Source organism: Myotis lucifugus, unplaced genomic scaffold (genome assembly GCF_000147115.1).
Source record: "Myotis lucifugus unplaced genomic scaffold, Myoluc2.0 scaffold_0, whole genome shotgun sequence".
In the NCBI taxonomy this organism is placed as follows: Eukaryota; Metazoa; Chordata; class Mammalia; order Chiroptera; family Vespertilionidae; genus Myotis; species Myotis lucifugus.
The window spans coordinates 37,724,634-37,746,496 of NW_005871048.1; the positions used below are offsets into that span (position 1 = coordinate 37,724,634).

The following is a 21,863-nucleotide window of genomic DNA, read 5'->3' on the forward strand; positions in this document are numbered from 1 at the left end:
CCAAATTCTGTTCCAGTAGCAACATGGTCAGCCCCAGGTGATGGTTCATGATTGGCTTAAGTCAACTGAGACCATCCTGTTGCTCACCTTTTCAACTTCCCTTGCAGCTGTGGGTAGGCATGTTACCAGGTTCTGGCTAGCAGCCGTAAGGAGAAGTGTGTTATGAGAGCTTCTGAGTAGGCTTTGCTCTCCTGTACAAGAAAACTAAACAAACACTACTCTCTTTACCCCTTCTGCCTGTTTCGGAAATAAATGTAATGACTGACGTTCCAAAAGTCACTCTGCAACTACAAAGCCACAGTCAACACGAAGAACAGTAAAGCAGAAAGGCAGAGTGAGAGCCTGGGCTGAGATAAACAGACACACACATGAATGCTGACTCATTTTAAAGAATCCAAATGTATTTCCTACTTTACAGTCTAAAAAGATAAAATAAAACATTTTGAATCAAAGATTCAGACACAAAAGTGATGCCCTACAAAAATAAGCCATTTAGAATAAGATGTTAGAGAAAATACTTTCAACTGTTCCTGAGAACGTGTTGGGTCCAGAAATGCCTTTCTGGCTCCCTGCCAAGCACATCCCTCTGTCCTGCAACTCGATAGGGTGGCCTTGTGCAAAATCTCTGATACGTCTGCTCTACCTGGTTGGAAATTTCTATCTTCTTTTGCCTGCAATTTGAAAATGTACCAAATTAAGAAATAATATTTTACACAATACGTTGGAAGGTATTTGATTCGGGTGAACCATCAGAAGTAAAAACTGTCTAAAAGCAGAAAAAAAAATCTTTTCTTTTTGAAAAAAAGTATTTCTTAACTATTTAATTATAGAAAAAAATTTCTGTTGTTTTTCTTTAATGTTGATAGTTTCTTCTGTTCTCAATTTTACCAACTTCTCATGTTCTGGCAAAAATATAAAATGTTAAGATCTCTCAAATTAGCAACTTGTAGCTCCACTTAAAATAACCCTTAAAGGCTATTAAATTAATAACTCTACATAGTGTGAATAAACTATAATTTAAAATACTAGACACAAAACAATTTTATGTGTAATCCAAATTGTACATAATTGACATGTATGCTTCTGAACAAACAGAAGCTCACATTTGTACTACTTTTATGGTTTACAAAGTGGTTTTACATACATTTTCTCATTTTCTATTTAAGACAGACATGTGAAATGAATATTACTTCATAATTGGAAATAGATACAAACATGATTCAGTGCTTTATCCACTATACAGTGTAGCCCTGAGACTTTGATCTGCAAAGGGGTTTAATAATGCAAGTATCACATATATTTCAGGGTTGTTGTTTTTAAGTTTTTATCACCATTTTCAAGTTTCCATTTTCTTAACAAAAGAAAACAATGAAAAAAGTTTTCTGCAAAACAGTAATAAAAATGGGAACTATATAGACAGTATACTAACCCAATGAGTAAGATCTACCAGAAGCAAAGTCTACTTTGGGAATTCTGTATTGTTACCTATATACAGGGCACCAGTACCAAACCACATTTAGATGAGTAATTATTTTTCTAATTTAGAGAAAATAATGCAGGAATCTCCTGTTGCCTCCAAGTCTAATGCACATATATTTGTGTTAGGGTGTGTAGGTGGCCAGGAAGGATACAGAAAAATAGAACCACATCTGGAGTTCTAGGGCCTCTGATTATCCCAACTTAGGCTTTAAGGAACTTAATAGCCGAAACCGGTTTGGCTCAGTGGATAGAGCGTCGGCCTGCAGACTGAAGGGTCCCAGGTTCGATTCCGGTCAAGGGCATGTACCTTGGCTGCGGGCACATACCCAGTGGGAGATGTGCAGGAGGCAGCTGATCGATGTTTCTCTCTCATCGATGTTTCTAACTATCTCTCTCCCTTCCTCTCCGTAAAAAATCAATAAAATATATTTTTTTAAAAAAAGGGACTTAATATCTTGGTCACATGCCTCATCTTTAATAATAAATTTATTTTTCTTTCCTCACTCCCTTTTCTTTCGACGTACCCTATACCATTTAGACTAGAAATTCCAACAGGTAGCCTTTTCTTCTGAATTATTTTCCCTATTGTACTTTTTTTCCCCAGAATTTTTCTTTCCTATTCTAAATCTTGAAGACATTTCTTTATAGCAGATGAGGGAGCTGTAGCTTATATTCACTGCCAAAAGAGGGTCAGTTCCAGCATTAATTTCCCAGACAAGAGCTGAGAGAAAAGTCCAACGGAAGAAAATAGTGATAACTGGCAGAGCGGTGACACCTGCACTCAGGAAACTGCACTGCAGCTCTCCAGCATTCCAGGGAGTCCTCTTGTCACTGCTCTGCCACTTTCAAAAGGAAAATTCTGGCTGGTAGTGAGTTCAAAGCAGACCAGTATGTTTAAATCATTGGTTCAATGAATCACTCTTTCTGATGTTACAATGTGTTTATTGCATTTGAGAACATTTTCAATAAATACTTGAGTTTGAGGCCTTGGCTAGATAATCTGTTGGCAGTAGAAATTAGATTTATCTGGCAAAACTCCATTGCCAGCAATGGGATTTATCAAAACTACAAATGCCAGTACAATGAATATTTCAATACTGTACTCAATTGTTCATATCTAAATATTTAATCTATGAAACAAACCAATGTAAATGCTTAATATATAGTACAAATCAACAGATTCTTCACAGAAGAAAACAATGAAAGACTAATTTTCTACGTGTCACCTGTTCGTTAGTTCTTCAATACTATTACTTAACATTATTTCAAGGAAAATAAAATTTATGCACCTCTACCCATGTTTTCTCAACATAATGAACATATGGAGACAAAGACAAATGTACATTTAAATCATTAGTGGGGATATGAATTTTTTGCTGATATGGCTAGTTACTTATGTAGGTCTTATAAATGACAAGATAAAATAACAAAGTTTGATAAGCTCATCCATGCCCTGTGAACTTTAATCCACCCATCAAATAACTTGATACATTCACTACTTACTAGTTTTTAAAAAATGTTTTTTAAAAGCTGCAAACCACACTTTATTATACATATTTGAATCATGAGGGGGTAAATTGTGATACAGGTTCCCTCATGCCACTGGCTCTTTTGGAGGGAAAAGTTCCAGATTCTCTGTTAAAAAGCTTGAATTGTGTTCTAGGACTGACCTTCACTCTACAGTCCCTTTGACCCAAGGAACAGTCCCTGGTGCGTCTTTTTGAGGCTTAGTTTCTGGGAAGTTTTCAGCAAACCTCTCTCGTGCTTTCTCCCAGTTCTTCTTGCTCTTGTTTTGGAGAAGGTGAACATCTTCAATTGAGGATGGCTTACCTGTCCCCAAGCCTGCATGTGTTCGTCGAAGCTGAAGCTGAATCTATTACCAAAAGTTGAGCAGAGGAATTATTTACTGTACAGTCAAAGCATATTAAAATCTGCTTTGTCCAACTTAGTATTTTAAGTATAATTCTTTTGATTTAGAAAAGATTGATGCAAAAGAAAAACCTATCAAAATGTATCAGATACATGCAGAAATACATACATGATTATACATGGAACTTAAATTTTTCTACATTGTCTTGTCTGTCAATAAGGACAGTTCCCTCAACAACAAATAGAGTGCTCCTTAAATAGCACTGAAATTCATGGAAATGCTGCAGAATCTGTCATCCTACTCTAATCAAAAGTACAGCAATAGATGTATTTAAACCTACTGTCCTAGCCTCACCTACGTAAGTGAAGTCATAAAAAGAACTCAATTGCTTATTTTCATAAAAGGAGGGGAATACTTCCCATTATGCTGGGACCCATTAAAAGCTACCAGTTACTGAGTCCCTAATATGTCAGGCACCATGCTAGGAGCTTTATCTCCATGACATCATTGAAAAACAGTTCTTACCCCCATTTTTACATATGAAAACTGAAGTCCAAACTTGCCCTAAATCCCACAGATAGTAAGCAGCAGAGCACTATTTTAACCTAGGTCTAGCTATAAAACCCATGTTGTTCCCATTGTATTTCAATGAAGTGAGAAAATTTACATTAAACTCCGTGATTCATTCATTATTTCTTTAGGTACCAAGTAATTATGAAGGAAGTTCTTCAGTCATGTTACTTTGTAAGGTTTTTGTGAAAGATAATCTGAATTCGGATGAACCATGAGACTGGAATTAAATCACTGTATTGTTTTTCAAACATTATTCTCTCTATTGCTTGTTACATGCTCTGATTCCTGAACCCAAAACAGATTCTCCAGCTAATATAAAATCTGCCTATTTGTAAAGTAACACTGTAACTGCTCCTGCAATGCTTAGTACCATGAAATCATTAAAAACAACTAAATGATACAGAAAAACTTTGACTCGGGAAATAACACTTACTATCCTAGCTCCACTGAAGGAAAAACTCTTAAGAGGCTTCCTGAAAATATTAAAACCAAAATAAAACAATGCACATATATATATTTGGTAATCATAAATGCCACTGAGGCAGTAATCACGTCTACTTTTGCTTGCTACTATAGTACTAGCTCTTAAGGCAATGCCTGGCACATATTAGGTACACAGTCAACACACCTGCTAAAGAATAAAGAGTGAAAGAAAACACAAGTCTTACCGGAGTTTTCATTCCTCCACCATCCTTCCCCAGGCCCTCTCCTTTTTTCCAACCCATCTTTTCCAACATCTTCCGACCTTTGTTGCTATCAGTAATTTCACTTTAAAAAAAAATTAAGATGATTAACTGATTTCTAAAAGACCACTTAGGTCACATTTATAATAAATGAATAAATTAAAAATAATTGGTACAACTACTTTAGAAACTACTTTGGAAAAGTTAATACTTACGAATGAACAGATGCAGGAGCATCATCTCTTTGGAAAGTTCCTTCACTTCCAATCTGCTTCCTCCGTTTCCCTGCTCTATCTTTATATTTTGGATTCTTCAATGCCTTTTCATCTTCATAATCTGTATTCTTTATAAATATGAAATACTCAATGAAAACAACAAATATATAAAAATGTAATGCCTGTATATATGCCTTATTAGCAATATTGTTCAATGTGGTCTCTATTAAACAATTAATTAAAACAAGCCATGATATAAATGAAGACAATTATGTTATTGAATATGCTATTTTTATTCCATCCCCTTTAAATTGTTTATATTATTCAAAGTTGTACTAAAACACAAATTGCATACAGAATATAAATCATATGTGAATTATGAGTAAAGAATATGTTAAGTTGCATGGAGCTTAACATACTCTGTATTCTTAAAAAAATTTTTTTTCTATTATTGATTTCAGAAATAGGAAGGGAGAGGGAGAGAGAGATAGAAACATTAATGATGAGAGAGAACCACTGATCAGCTGCCTCCTGCATGCCCCACACTGGGGATTGAGCCTACAACCCATGCCCTGACCAGGAATCACACTGTGACCTCCTGGTTCATAGGTTGACACTCAACCACTGAGCCACACCAGCCGGGCCATGCTCCTTATTCTTATTAAGTAAAGAGTATGTTAAGCTCCATGCTAGGTGATGGAATACAAAGAAATTTATAATCCAGGAAGACAGACACATAATCTTTAGCAAGCTACAGTATGATTGGTTCAACAATAGAGGTATACATAGTATGTGGCAGTAAGCACAAAAGAGCAGGTAGTCAATTCAGGTTGGAGCTTCAAAGAAGGCTTCTCTCCACCCTTTGTTATTACTTGTTGATCTTTATGTAGAAAGTATGTCATTCATCCAGAGTTGCTAGGGGCTGCTAGTGCAATTCAAGGAAAGTACCACAGAAGTTTTTACCTAATTTTGCTTGTAATCAGAGAAGCAAAACAGAACCACTGATCTCAATGGGCTTTTCTCCAAAAGATGATTCAGAAATTGAGTTAAAATTTATTTATTTATATTTTTGTTAATCCTCACCTGAGGATATTTTTTCCATTGAGTTTTTTAGGGAGAGTGGAAGAGAGAGGGAAAGACAGAGAGAAACATTGATGTGAGAGAAACACATTGATTGGTAGCCTCCTGAACGAGCCCGGACCAGGTCCCGGGCCGGGGAGAAGGCTGCAACCAAGGTACATGCCCTTGACTGGAATCAACTCGGAACCCTTTGGTCTGCAGGCCAATGCTCTGTCCACTAAGCCAAACCAGCTACGGCGAGTTAAAATTTTTGAGAAAACATTTTATTCCCTCCTTATATATCTTTTATTTTACTCCCAAATTAGTCCCCTGACATTTTTTTTCTATTATGATTTCTGTCCATTAGCACAAAAGTAACAAAAAAATACAATTTTGCAGTACATATATTATTTTGGAGCATCTTTCCCACATCTTCATGAAGTGTAAAAAGCACTGGACAAATACACTAATTTAGACCTAGATCAGTGATGGCGAACCTTTTGAGCTCGGCATGTCAGCATTTGAAAAACCCTAACTTAACTCTGGTGCCGTGTCAAATATAGAAATTTTTTGATATTTGCAACCATAGTAAAACAAAGACTTTCATTTTTGATATTTATTTTATATATTTAAATGCCATTTAACAAAGAAAAATCAACCAAAAAAATGAGTTTGCGTGTCACCTCTGACACGCATGTCATAGGTTCGCCGTCACTGACCTAGATTCTATACATAGCTCCATCACTTAGTAACTGAGTGAGCCTTAGCTTTAGTTTTTCAAATGTAAACTGAAAATATTACCTTCCTGGTCTACTTACAGGATTAAATGGCAATACTTTTTACAGCAGCGGGGGCAGCCTTATTGAGGTATATTAACATACAATAAATTACACATAAAGTGTACAATTAGACACTTTTGAGATGTGTCTATACCTATGAAACCATCACCCCAATCAATAAACAAATCCATCTCCCACAAGTGTCCTTGTCCTTTTTTATAATCTATCCCTCAGATCCTCCCTGCACATCCTTCTTCTCCTGTATCAGGCAACCAGGCAATCTTTCTATCACATGTAAGTTTGTTTTCCTACAGTTTTATATAAATAGACTAGAGGCCCGGCGCATGAAATTCGTGCAGGGAGGGGGGTGTCCCTCAGCCCAGCCTGCACCCTCTCCAATCTGGGACCCCTCAAGGGATGTCCGACTGCCCGTTTAGGCCCGATCCCACGGTGGGATCGGGCCTAAACGGACAGTCGAACATCCCTCTCACAATCCTGGACCGCTGGCTCCTAATCGCTCATCTGCCTGCCTGCCTGGTTGCCCCTAACTGCCCATCCCCCGCCGGCCTAATCACCCCTCACTGCCTCTGCGTGCCGGCCTGATCACCCTTAACTGCCCCCCACTGCCGGCCTTGTCGCCCCTAACTGCCCCCGCTGCCGGCAAGATCACTCCCAACTGACCCCTCTGCCAGCCTAATCACTCCCAACTGCCCCCCGCTGGCCTGGTCACCCCACACAGCCTGCTGTTCAGTCATTTGGTCGTCCCTCACTAACCCCCCTGCCGGCCTGGTCGTAGGCAGCCATCTTGTAAGGGTGTGATGGTCAATTTGCATATTACCTCTTCATTATATAGGAAGTATATACTATGTACTCTTGTCTAGCTTCTTTCACTCAGCATAACTGAGATTCATCCATATTGCAGCCCATATCAATAGCTCATGCTTTTTTATAGCTAAATAGTATTTGACCACAGAGGTATATACCACAGTTTATTTATCCATTCATAATGAACACATAAATTTTTTCCAGTTTTGGCTATTAGAAAAATTGCTGCTATGAACATTTTACTAGTTTTTGTATGAGCATATGCTTTCATTTCTCTTGGATAAATACCTTGGACTAGAGTGGTGAGTTCCTATTCCTGTACATGCCTACCAACACTTGTTATGGTCAGTCTTTTTAATTGTTTTTAATTTGTATTTCCTAATGACTACTGATACCGAACATCTTTTCATGTGTTTGACATCTGTACATCAGCTGAAAGTATCTATTCAAATCTTTTGCTCATTTTTTAATTGACTTGTTTTTACTGAGTTTTGAGAGTTCATTATGTATTCTAGATATAAGATGTATGATTTTTATCAGATTGATTTGCAAATATTTTTCCCAGTTTGTGGCTTATCTTTTCATCCTTTTAACAGTGTCTTTGGAGAAACAGAAGTATTAGAGGAAGTGCAATTTATTAATATGCTCTTTTATGAACTATGCTTTCAGTGTTAGATATATAAAAAAATCTTTGCCTAAAAGGTTTGCTTAGAAAAGTTTTATAGTTTTAGATTTTAAATTCATATCTATGATCCATTTTGAATTCATTTATATATTATGTGGTGTGAATTAAAGTTCTTTTTGTTGTTATTTTTGCATATGGTAACTTAATTATTCATTTAAAAAAACCACCCCTTCACCACCAAATTGCTTCACACCTTTGCTGAAATCACACACACCTGTCTATCTATATGGATTTATTTCTGGATTCATTATTCTGTTTCCCTGACTTGTTTATCCTTATGCCAATACTATACTCTATTACTGTAATTTATAACAAGTGTTGAAATCAGGCAGCTTTAGCCCTTCAACTATGTTCTTTTATGGTAACATTTGAATGCAAGTTTTTAAAACCAGAAATGGCTATCAAAATGTAGGGAAGAAAATGGAGACATATGTAATACTTTAAACAATAAAGAATTTAAATTTTAAAAAATGTAGGGTACTATTATCTTTTTTCTACTTCAACCTCAACAGTTGTTAAGGTAACAACAGTAAACAACTAAAAGAAATTACATAAACTTCAAAATCATTCTAAATAACTATTTTTATATATATTAAAGTGGACTATGCATATCTAAAGGCATTTTTATTCAAAATCAGGTACACATATGATACTTAACATCCTTACCCGTAAACCATATTTTACTCGTATTTTCTTTAACTCTTTTCTCCTTTCCAACTCTTTCTCTTCCTTGCTTAGTGTTGGACCAACTAAAAGGAAAAAGTGAGTCTGATTTAAAAAGAAAAACTCACTAAAGCTGACAGATTTTATATAAAATAGTCATATTTAATAATTAAAAACTAATAATATTCTCATCCCATCTATAAATTAATCAAATGTGCAAATAAACATTAATATAAAGGAATCTTGAGTTGTGATGATGTCCTTTCACCATTTTGGTAATTAAATCTACTTGGAAAATAAACCAAAACCCAAAGATTATAGGAATGTAATAGTACAGATAACAAAAGAAACATCAAACACTAAGATTCTTAAAAACTGTGACTTTTCCAAAGAAACGCAGGTATGTGCAAAAGAAAAACCACAGATCCCAAGATTTATATTACTTTGTAAAGTGTCATACTTATTTTCATGATCTAGCATCAGGAAACAAAAAAAATATACAATGACCATGTAAAATTGATATTTAGGGGGAAAACTGATGTGAAAAAAATTTGTTCTTACTAGTTCAAGGTATCTATTTAAATTTTAAAAGCCTTAGATGAGTGAGTTTAAAGCAAAATAGCAACTTCCCACAGTGTTACTTTCTACAGAAAATCATGGTGTATACTTAGATGATACATCAACATAAACTATAGTAGGAAAGCATATCAACCAATAACTCTTAATATCTTGACCTATTATTTTCTACTAGAGGCCCAATGCACTAAATTCATGCAAGGGCCTTGGCCCCAACCTCCGCCCATCACTGCCACAGCCGGGGCCTCTGCAGCCTCTACCTCGGCCCCCACTCATTGTGGCTTTGTCTGGAAGGAAGGACGTCCGGTCTAACTAGCATATTACACTTTTATTATTATAACTAGAGGCCCAATGCACGAAGATTCGTGCAAGAATGGGCCTTCCTTCCCCTGGCTGCCGGTACCACCTTCGCTCCGGCCTGGAGCTGCCTTTCCGCCTTCCCAGAGGCCTGGAGCAGCTGGGGTGGTGCGCAACACCTGCGTCGTCGCCATGGCGACACTTCAAGCGTCCCACCCCGCCCCTGGCCACTTGGTGCCTGCGTATGCAAATTAACCCACCATCTTTGTTTGGTTAATTTGCATACTCACTCCTGATTGGCTGGTGGGCATCGTGAAGGTACAGTCAATTTGCATCTTTCTCTTTTTTGTAGATAGTTACTATTATATGACAGAGTTTAACTGTGGATGACTTTTTCATATCAGTAAATAAATGTTAAAAGGAAACCAATCTTTATTATAGTTGTGTCACAATTACTCTTTTGAAGAATATGTAGCTGCTTCAAAAGCCTACTAAACTAGATTAGCAAAGACAGAGCTAATGATTACCTCCTAGTCAGAAAGTAACCTAATGCTATAAAAGAACAGCTATTACACAGAAAAATCAACTACAATCATAATAGACTAGCCTAGTTCTCAAATTTTAAATACATCTCATTTCTTGGTCTCATTTGACAATATTTATTGAAATATAAATTATCTCACCTTAGCCAGTGTGGCTCAGTTGATTGGAGCATTGTCCTGTACCAAAAGATGGCAGGTTCAATCCCCAGTCAGGGAGAGTTCAGGAGGCAACCAATGGACGTTTCTCTCTCTCACTGATGTTTCTCTCTCTTCATCTTTCCCCCTCTCCCTCCCTCCATTTCTCCCTCCCTTTCTCCCTTCCTCTCTCTAAAATCAGTAATATATATCAATTCTCTCAACATCGTATTATATCAAGAAATGAAGCTCGTAGCCAACTGATACATATTTAGCACACTCCAGTGAATTTGAAAGTTATCATGCACATTAAAAATAGTTTCACATACCAAAAGATTCATCTTCTTATCAAGACGAAGGTGAGCTCTAACCTGCCCTGGTTCGCAGCCATCACAGGTATCACTGCCAGGGTGAATGTGAAAGGACAACACAGTCTCTCCAATTTTCACTTCATCTCCATGCTCAAGTACATAAGGATCACATTTAGTTTTAGGCTGAAGGGAAAAATTACAAAACAGAAATCCAAAAAGAGTTACATATGATTATTTTATGTCAAATGGAAGTAATGTCTGATTATAACAAAAATATTTTTGAGATAGTTCTCAATGAGATAGGCATACATATGCACACACATTTCCACAACTTAAGGATGATCCATAATGTTCTACTAGTGGAGAAGATAACACAATCTCCTATCTCCATGCCCAATCCTATCAGAGAAATACCCACCCAAACTTTAAACAATCTAGTACCAAAACAAATAATTCTGGTAAAAAAGACTAAGTGTTCAGGGGATAAGTGCATCATTATTCTTCTTCCTCTTGACAATTTCATTTTTTAAGTATACGTCCTCCCTTCCAGTGCCAAGCACTTTGCTACATGTTGAAGATAGAAGAGTTAATTGGATAGACATAGCCGCTACCTTCAAGGAATTTAAAGTTTAGCAATACTTTCATTAAAATAAAATTTTAAAAACACAAAAAAGGACCCCTAAAGCTGCTGTAAAAACATTCACTCTGAATAGCTTTAAAATGCATTTATCTCGCCCCACCAGTGTGGCTCAGTGTTTGAGCATCTACCTATGAACCATGAGGCCAGGTTCAAGTCTAAATCAGGGTACATGCTGAGGATGCAGGCTCAATCCCCAGTAAGGGGCTTGCAGGAGGCAGTGATAGATGATTTTCTCTCATCATTGATGTTTCTATCTCTCCCTCTCCCTTCTCTAAAACAATAAAAACATATTTTTAAAAATGCATTTATCTCGCCGAAACCGGTTTGGCTCAGTGGATAGAGCGTCGGCCTGCGGACTGAGGGGTCCCAGGTTTGATTCCGGTCAGGGGCATGTACCTGGGTTGCGGGCACACCCTCGGTGGGAGACGTGCGGGGGGCGGCTGATCGATGTTTCTAACTCTCTATCTCTCTCCCTTCCTCTCTGTAAAAAGTCAATAAAATATATTTAAAAAAAAATAAATAAATAAATAAAAATAAAAATGCATTTATCTCTTAAGACAAGGCATAGATACATAATTAGAAGTCAAAACTCAATAGTCAAGTATTAACTTATTATATCCTTCTTCAGCCCTTTTTCAGAATTCCCTTCCATGTAACACATTTGGACTTGAACATTGACCTAGCCAAATGATATATATAATAACTATGGCCTTCAGGAATAAAAAATTTCAGTTCATTTTTTAAAAATAATGTGCAAGTAATTTTTATATATACATGTATACACACATATACATACATACACACATGCGCGCGCGCACACACACACACACACACACACACACACACACTCACCTGAAGAATCTGTTTTCCATTAACAACTGTACCATTTTGACTGCCTTGATCCACAAGGACATAACTTTGTAAGTCATGGTCAAAATAAATTTCTGCATGAAACTTAAAAAAGAAACAAGGTAATTACAAAGTAGTATACTTTTTAAAACCATAGATAACAATTTCTCTATGATAAGACACAATGGAGTTTAGGCCCTGATAATTTAACTTTTATTATTTTTAGTACTTTTTCTGAATACAAAAGTACTATGATGCTTCTGGTAGAAATGTGGAGGCTCCAGAAGAAAAAGTCACCTATAATTCTACCTATAACTATCAATAATTGAGTGTGTCCTACCTTTCCTACTTCTAAAATATAGTTGAGACTATACCATATAAACAATTTGAAATTATTTTTTTACCAAATATAAGTACTTGTCTATATCATTAAAAGTTCTAAATTCAAAAGGTGATTTGAAACATTCAAAGTCAACTTCTCAGAGAAGTTTTCCAGTTTTTTAATATTCAGGACTAATTACTCTATCCTTGCTCCACAGCACTTTGTTTATCTAATACTTATGAAGTTATATGAATATGTGAATGTTATTATACTGCTTATAATTACTGCTTACATTAGTTTACATTTTTGCTTGCCTCTCAGTATATATCACAGTGACTCATACATATGAATACTGGATATGTATTCAATACATGTCTCTTTAATTGGATAAAGAGCTGCAGAAATATTTAATTAAAAATTTCATACACAATACAATACAGTACAATACAATACAATATGGTAGGAATGTAAAATGGTGCAGCTGCTTTGGAGGGGTCTGGCAGTTCCTCAAAAAGTTAAACTGAGTTACCATACAACCCAACAATTCTACTCATAGGTCTGTATCAAGAGAAAACCATACATCCAAACAAAAACTTGTACATGAATGTTCATAGCAGCATTATTCTTAACCATCTATAGACACAAGCAGTGGACCTTTTTTAATTGAATTCAAAATATCATGGCAGTTGACCGGTAAATAGCCAAAAAGTAGAAACAATTCAAATGCCCATCAATTGATGAATAACACAATGTAGTATATCCATACAATGGAATATTATTTGGCAATAAAAAGAAATGAAGTACTGACATATGCTACAACATGGATGGATCTTGAAAATATGCTAAGTAAAAAAGCTAGTTACAAAAGATTACATATTATATAATTCCATTTACATAAAATATACAGAAAAGGCAAATCCATAGAGACAAGATTGGTGGTTGCATAGGGCTGTAGGGGTTGGAAAGAAATGAGTGATTACTATTGAGTTTGTTTCTTTTTCTGGTGATGAAAATGTTCTGCAATTGATGTGATGATTGCAGAACTCTGTGAATACACTAAAAACCTCTGAATTATATACTTCCATTGGGCAAATTGTATCCTATATAATGAAGAGGTGATATGCAAATTGACCATCACCCCAACACACAAGATGGCCGCCCCCAGGTGATCAAAGATGGCCAGCAGGGGAGGGCTGTTGGGAGGGACCAGGCCTGCAAGGGAGGAAAGTTAGGGGCGACCAGACCAGCAAAGGAGGACAGTTGGGGGGGACCCAGGCCTGCAGGGGAGGGCAGTTAGGGGCGACCAGGCTGGCAAGGGAGGGCAGTTAGGGGTGACCGGGCTGGCAGGCAGAAGTGATTAGGAGCAATCAGGCAGGCAGGCAGGCAGGCAGGCGAGCAGTTGGGAGCCAGCAGTCGTGGATTGTGAGAGGGATGTCTGACTCCCCATTTAGGCCCAGCCCCAGTGGGGTCAGTCCTAAACGGGCAGTCGGACATCCCTCAAGGGGTCCCAGATTGGAGAGGGTACAGGCTGAGTTGAGAGACAACCCCTGCCCCCGTGCACAAATTTTGTGCACCAGGCCTCTAGTATGGTGTATAAACTATATCACAATAAGGTTATTTTTAAAAAATTTCATGAACATGTTTCAAACACACAAAAGAATATATTGAACTTATCTACCTGTGACCCAGCTTTAATAAATTTTTCCGTATTTGCCTCAGATTTTTAAAATAAATTATCCATCGATGTATACCTCACTCCATCTATCCCCCACCCTTCCTTTTCAGAGGTTCAATGTTTAATTACTAGAGGCCCGGTGCATGAAACCCATGCACGGGTAGGGTCCCTAGGCCTGGCCAGCAATCAGGGCAGATAGGAGTCTTCTGGCTGCTGGCTGGGGCCTCCCTTCCCCAGTTGCCAGCTGAACTCCTGATCGAACTCCTGAGGGGACACTGCATATTAGCCTTTTATATATATAGACTAGAGGCCCAATGCACAAATTTCGTGCAAGGGGCTCAGCCCTTGCAGCTGTGGCAGCTTGCCTTGGCCCTCGCAGCCCAGGCTTCGTCCAGAAGGACATCCGGAAGGTTGTTCGGCTGTCCAGTCTAATTAGCATATTGTGCTTTTATTATTATAGATGACACATCTCATTACAATTTTACCAAATATCTATGTATCCATAAACAATACATGTTTATTTTGCCTAGTTCAGAACCTGATATGAGAGTCATACTGTATGAATTTTTGAGATGTAATTTATATACAGGAAATGCACAGGCCTTAAATGTATGGGCTGATGAGTTCTGGCAAATGTATGCTACTGTACATATTTCTTTTATTTTTGCCTCTTTGGTTAAATATTAGGTTATAAGGTACATCCAGGTATTGTGCACAGTTGTACCACTGTGCTGAATGGTAATCCATTGTATAAACGCACCACAATCTACATATTCTTCTGATAATGGATATCAAGGTTTCCCCTAAGATTAAAGATTTTTTTAAAATGTTTCTATGAACATTCTTGTACATTAAATCTTCTTGTGGACAATACAAGTGTTTCTCTGGAGTATATACTTAGGAATAAAATTACTGAGCAATAGTATATGCAAATCTTAAACTTTATTAAATAGTGCCATATTGTTTTCCAAAGTGGTTGTACCAATTTATATTCCCATCAGCAGCCTATAAGAATTCTTGTTGTTCTAATAGACTTAACACTTGGTATTGTCAGAATTTTGTTTTTTCAAGCATAATAGGTGTGAAATTAAATCTCATCATTGTGATTTTAATTTGCACATCCCTGATTACTACTGAAGCTGAAACCTTTTCTTATTCTTTATTAGCCATTTGGGTTTCCTATTCTGTAATTTCCTCTACATGCCCTTCATATGTTTTATTCAGTTGGGTTGTTTAGATAATAACTATATCAAAGAATTTAAATATTTTCAAGTCTCCTGACTTGGAACCTTATTCCAAAGAGCTGTTCTAAATTATGCTCCCAACAGGAATGATATTTAATAAATATGATGAATGAAAACAGACATCTTGGCTTCATTTGTATTTCTTAAATTATGAGAAAAATTGGTTTTCATAGAATAACCATGATATTCTCTCTACTGTGAATTGTTTATGTCCTTTAATTATCTATTGGTATCACAGTGGGGTTTTAAAGTGAATTTGTATGAACATTTAAAATGTAAAGGAGATATATTTTGTCCTATTTTTCTGACTATTCTAGTTTGCCTTTTAAATTTGTTTCTTAATATATAAAGAACTTCAAACTTAAATTACTTAAAATTGTCCTGTCATCTATGATTTTTCCCCCTTTTCTTTTAACTTATGAAATCTTTTATCCAGTGGTAAAATACTTGTTTCTGTTTTTTTCCCTAATAGTAATACAAAGTGTGTATGTTTGTTTGTGTGTGTGTGTGTGTGTGTGTGTGTGTGTGTGGGGGGGGGGGGGGGGGGGGCGGGCGGGATTTAATTTTTTTATCTACCTGGATATGTGTGATATAATATATATTGTCAAACTGATTTCACAGTTAACAGATTATTTACCCCACCAGTGGACATGATAGTTTAAAAGAAAGAAAGAAAAGGCAGAAATGCCACCACTGAACCACCTGTGTTTTTAGACTGGAGTGAGGGAAGGAGTTCTTTGCTATTTAAGTTACTGACTGGGTTTTCTTTGGGGGCAAAAGAATAAAGGTTCACAGGAAAGTTAAAAAGCAAGATAATTTGGTCAGAGTTAAGATTATGAGGATTTACTCCTCTCTGAATGAGTCCAAACACAGTAAAAATAACTGGACTTCCAAAGTAATAGTGAGAAATTTCATTCAAAAAAAACAAAAATCATATAAAATATATACTTTAGATCCATATTATAATCCCATTAAATAGAAACAAAAGGGGATTGATCAAAGGTCAAAAAAGAAAAACAAAAAAGGGGGAAAGATTATAGCCATAGAAGGGAGGAAGAAAAACAACAGAAAATACAGAAAAAAGATAAATATGAAGTATAGACTCTTTTACTTGTGATTTAAGTTGTAACTCTGTCCTTATTGTTTTGAAAACTCAACTGTTCTTTTTCCTGAAAGAAACCATTAGAGGCTCAACTAGGAGAGAATATATTGTTCCAGGGATATAAAATACTCTGGACTCTAAGTAAACATCAACTAAAAGTAGCCTGAATCTAGGTCTGGTTCACTTTTGAACTGTCATAATATCTAGCATATTTATTTCACTCAATAGATACCTGTTAAATTGGTATTACTTCATGTACCTAAATTAGTCCACATTTTCTCTACTTCTGCTCCAGATTTTTAAAAATTAAACATAATTTAGTTCATTCAAATTGTTGTTAATTTTTATTTTCTCAAGCAGGGGAACAAACAAATCTGTATTACTTTCATTAGCATTACTACATTGACTATTAACCTTTCTAGTAAATTGGAAAAACTCTAAGCTTTCTGCTATAATGATGACTTACAAAATTATATCAATGTGCTGTATTTGTAAAATCAAAGAGCTTACCTTACTGACACCAACTTCAGGGATTCGGAGAGTATGCTCCATATCTTTTTCTCTGCACAGTTAAGAAACATGTCTTTAATAATTTTTGAAGCATATATAAATGCAGCACTTAGAGACATGAAAATAATTTTTAAAAATATTTTGTTTGTTTTAAAAGATAATGTTTAAGAAAAGATATACTAACTTCTGCACAGCAAAAGAAACCATCAACAAAACAAGAAAGCCCAATGCATGGGAGAACATATTTGCCAATGCTATTTCAGATAAGGGTTTAATCTCCAACATTTACAGAAAACTCATATAATTTAACAAAAGGAAGATAAACAATCCAATCAAAAAATGGGCAAAGGACCTAAATAGACATTTTTCGAAAGAAGACATACAGAAGGCCAAGAGACATATGAAAACATGCTCAAAGTCATTAATCATTCAAGAGATGCAAATCAAAACAACAATGAGGTACCATCTCACACCTGTCAGAATGGCTATCATCAACAAATAAACAAACGACAAGTGCTGGTGAGGATGTGAAGAAAAAGGAACCCTCATGCACTGCTGGTGGGAATGCAGACTGGTGCAGCCACTGTGGAGAACAGTATGGCGTTTCCTAAAAAAGTTAAAAATGGAACTCCCATTTGACCCAGTAATCCCACTTCTAGGAATATATCCCAAGAAACCAGAAACACCAATCAGAAAGGATATATGCACTCCTATGTTCATAGCAGCACAATTTACAATAGCTAAGATCTAGAAACAGCCTAAGTGCCCATCAACAGATGAGTGGATTAAAAAACTGTGAAACATCTACATGATGAAATACCACGCTGCTATAAAAAAGAAGGAACTTTTACCATTTGCAACAGCATGGATGGAACTGGAGAACATTATGCTAAACGAAATAAGCCAGTTGGAGAAAGATAAATATCACATGATCTCACTCATATGTGGGATATAATGATCAACATAAACTGATGAACAAAAATAGATCCAGAGACAAGAGGCAAGGGGGGGGGGGGGCGTTAGAGATCAACCAAAGGACTTGTATGCATGCATATTAGCATAACCAATGGACACAGACACTGGGGCGGTGGGGGCCTGACCTTGGGGATGGGAGTGGCCGGGGTGGGGTGTCAATAGGGGAAAAAGGAGACATATGTAATACTTTAAACAACAAACAAACAAAAGATATGTTAAAATGCAAGTCTCTCTATCACACTAAGACCAGTTTCCTTAATCATACTCTAAATTTCCTACTTGAAAGATTCCAGAATTACTCTTATTCTTTGGTACATATATCCCAGGCTAATAAACATTCAGTTAGACAAAATATCCTTCATATTGTCAATTACTAATGTCAATTACTTATTCCAGATCTATTGACTTGACTATGCTCCATTTCTATTATTGCATGTAAAATGTATGTACTATTCTCTAAGAATTTAAAATTAAGGTATTGCATAGAATCTGAATTAAGGATAGATTATTTTTCCAGTTAGAAAGTAAGGAAATTATCTTATTCATGATTAAAACCTACCTCTCTAGCAAGCTGATTATAAGGTACAAAGGGGTAAAGGAAAAGAAGCAGAGAAAGAGGCCAATACTGAGTGTACGTAAGTAATTTAAATCTAAAAAAGGCAGTACAAAAGGTAAGAAAATTGACAAAAATCTCTGTGAAAGGGATCATTGAGATTTTTATCTCTATATATAGGCAGTCCACTTTTGGGACTATGAAGCCATACCCTCAACTGATTTCCAAAACCAAGTGACAAAGGTAAGTGCCAGTAATATTTTTTGGGTACGATGCACAAGTTCTCAAGTAACAAGTACCATGCACATTTCATGATAACTGCTTAAGAAATGTACAATCCACTAAAATAAGATAAATATAATATTAAACATTTTACCTTCCAATGGTAGCAGGGTTTACAGCTGTAATGATAAAAAGTGATCCTGTCTGCAACACTGGTGATCTAATAACAATTACTCTAATACAAGGGGGCCAAATTTTTTCCTCATCTGTCAAAGAAACAAGTGGGTAAATATTAACCAAATGCTATGGAAAAAAAATTAGACATGTCTAGGGATAGTAGGAGGTATCCATAAAATAAAAATTTATTAATCAAAAGTCTTAATTCTGTTTTAAACAACCTTCTTAAATCCTGGTATATGACATACAATTAGTAAGGCTTACCACTGTTACCAATGTAAAGTGATCAAACTAAAGGTATTCAGCAAAGTCAGCATATATCACAATTGTAAAATAAGGTCTTGGAATTTAAAAATGTCACAAACAAGTATGTTTATATTAAGTTAGAAGAAATGAGTCTACCCTTTTTAAAAATATAAGTAATTCCATTAAGAACAAAATAAACTCATATACCCTAATAGGAAATCCTGGGTTTTAAAAGTATGTCTTTATATCCTCAAGTAAAAAAATAGATTTATATAATACCTATATAGTTGAATTCATGGACTACATTTTTTAAAGGCAATTTGCTCTCCCCCTCTCAATTATAAAAGTGTGCTAGAAATATCTAAACCACTAAAACAGACTTAATACATACTTTAGGATTAGGGCATAGGTAACTTGGTTTGTGTTCTATTGACGAGGCCATTCAATGCAATGAAACTTAAGGTTCAAGAGTTAGTCATTTATTTACATTCTACTCCCCAAGAATAAGCAATGGTGGCCCACAAAATTTTCAATGATGTCATGAAAATAATCAATTTAAAACAATGTTTAATTTTTGGCAGATATATTATACTAACATTTTTAACACTGTTGCTATGTTTACAATAACCAGACTGAGTTATTTGTGTAAAATTAAATAATGGTTATTTACTCACCTTCATCCTCAGTATCTTCTGCAGTTACATTGTCTTCACTGGTAATGTCTTCGTCATAACTGTCCTCAGTCTGAGAGTCTGTAATTTCACCTTCTTCTGGCTCACTATCAGTCTCTATGATTTTCTCATCTTTAAATGAAGTCGAATTATAGATGTTGTCATTAAGAGGAAATTCTATAGTCTTTCCAATAACTGGAACAGTGAATTCATGGGAACTATTTTTGTAATGAATGTCTACTTTGGCCTTCTTTTTCACATGTGCACAATCTTCTCCCTCATTGCAGTTTATATGTTCAACACTGGATGCTTTTTGATCCTCTGAATTCAAATCCTGGAAAAAGGTGGGTGGGGAGGATAATCTTAAACATGACCATCTTATAATGCTAAATGTTACAATGAATTAGTGAAGATATAGGTACAGTGAGATAACAACAGCTATTATCTGTACCCTTTTTCTGCTCATGTTCCCTTTCTTGATTAAACTTATTACCATCCATTTAGCATCCAAATAAAAAATCTTAGTTATCTTTGACATCCCTTTAACCACCACACGAAATCAATTACCAAGTGATACAGACTATGCTTACAATTTACCCCAATTCTCTCATCTTATCTATTTTCAACATCCTAACTGTCACATATTATTTGGACCAAGTGACAGTCTAGACCCGTGGTCGGCAAACTGCGGCTCGCGCGCCACATGTGGCTCTTTGGCCCCTTGAGTGTGGCTCTTCCTAAGCCTTAGGAGTACCCTAATTAAGTTAATAACAATGTACCTACCTATATAGTTTAAGTTTAAAAAATTTGGCTCTCAAAAGAAATTTCAATCGTTGTACTGTTGATATTTGGCTCTGTTGACTAATGAGTTTGCCGACCACTGGTCTAGACCAATGTTGTCCCAACAAAAAAATAATGCAAGCCATATTTATAATTAAAATTTTCTAATAGCCACATTAAGAAGGTAAAAAGAAGCAAGTGAAATTCATTTTAATACTTTATCTAACATAGTATTTACAAAATACTACCATTTAATATATATTAATATTTAATCAATATTAAAACTACCAATGAAATATTTTACATGGGTTTTTTGGACTATTTTCAAAATAGAATGTAGTTTATACTTACCAGCTATACTTCCAGTGCTCAGTAGCCACATGTAGCTAGAGGCTACCTTACTGGACCAAGTGAAGGCCTGGAGAATACAGCTACCCTAAATTTTGTTTTGAACTTTTAACCAATTATCAAGTTCCATAAAATACAGAGTTGGCTTTCATTACAGCAGGGATTTAAAAATCCAAATGTACCTAATGTAGCAGAATAGTTTTGCTAAAATTTAGCACTTGATAGCCCAGCCAGTGTGGGTCAGTGGTTGAGTAACCCAAGAACCAAAGAGATCACCAGTTACTAGTAGATTCCCAGTCAGGGCACATGCCTGGGTTGCAGGACAATCTCAGTAGGGGGTGTGCAGGAGGCAGTTGATCAATGATGTTTCTCATCAATGTTTCTATCTCTCTATCCCTCTCCCTTCCTCTCTCTCTAAAAATAAAAGCATATTTTTTAAAAAATTAGCACTTTATAGAGTTGATTTGAAAATACACAACTGCTTAATCTACAGATTAATCAGTTATATCCCTTTTATTCCAAAATTCCAAATTACCTAGCATAAGCCTTTTATAATTTACTAGGGGCCCAGTACACGAATTCGTGCACCTTGAAAGGAACTGTGGGCTGCGAGCCTGCAGTGGGCACAGGAAGTCTTGGCCCATCCTCCACGCCCCCACCCGGCCCTTCCTGCTGCAGCCCCTGGTCCCATCTGCTGGCATCCCCGCCCCCGCCACCATCGCTCCCACACGCTGACGGCACCAGCCCCACTCGCACCCACTGATGGTGTGGAGCGATTGGGGCCCGCGCTGTCAGCGGGTGCAAGCAGCAGCTGCTGCCCTGATCACCCCTCAGGAGCAGGGGGAGGTGGAAAAGCC

The 21,863-nt window shown here is 36.4% G+C and overlaps 1 protein-coding gene across 1 annotated transcript in view; it reads right to left on the bottom strand.

Moving 5' to 3' along the window:
- Nucleotides 1-2,404: 2,404 nt before the first annotated feature.
- The window catches only part of AGGF1 (angiogenic factor with G-patch and FHA domains 1), a 32,437-nt gene continuing 12,978 nt past the window's right edge, over nt 2,405-21,863 (bottom strand). Inside the window, 10 exon segments of the mRNA XM_006081305.3 lie at nt 2,405-3,352; nt 4,591-4,690; nt 4,821-4,948; nt 8,835-8,917; nt 10,711-10,725; nt 10,728-10,875; nt 12,185-12,286; nt 17,035-17,086; nt 18,939-19,050; nt 19,882-20,212. Coding sequence (XP_006081367.1) covers nt 3,152-3,352; nt 4,591-4,690; nt 4,821-4,948; nt 8,835-8,917; nt 10,711-10,725; nt 10,728-10,875; nt 12,185-12,286; nt 17,035-17,086; nt 18,939-19,050; nt 19,882-20,212 — 1,272 coding nt within the window. The 3' untranslated portion in view covers nt 2,405-3,151.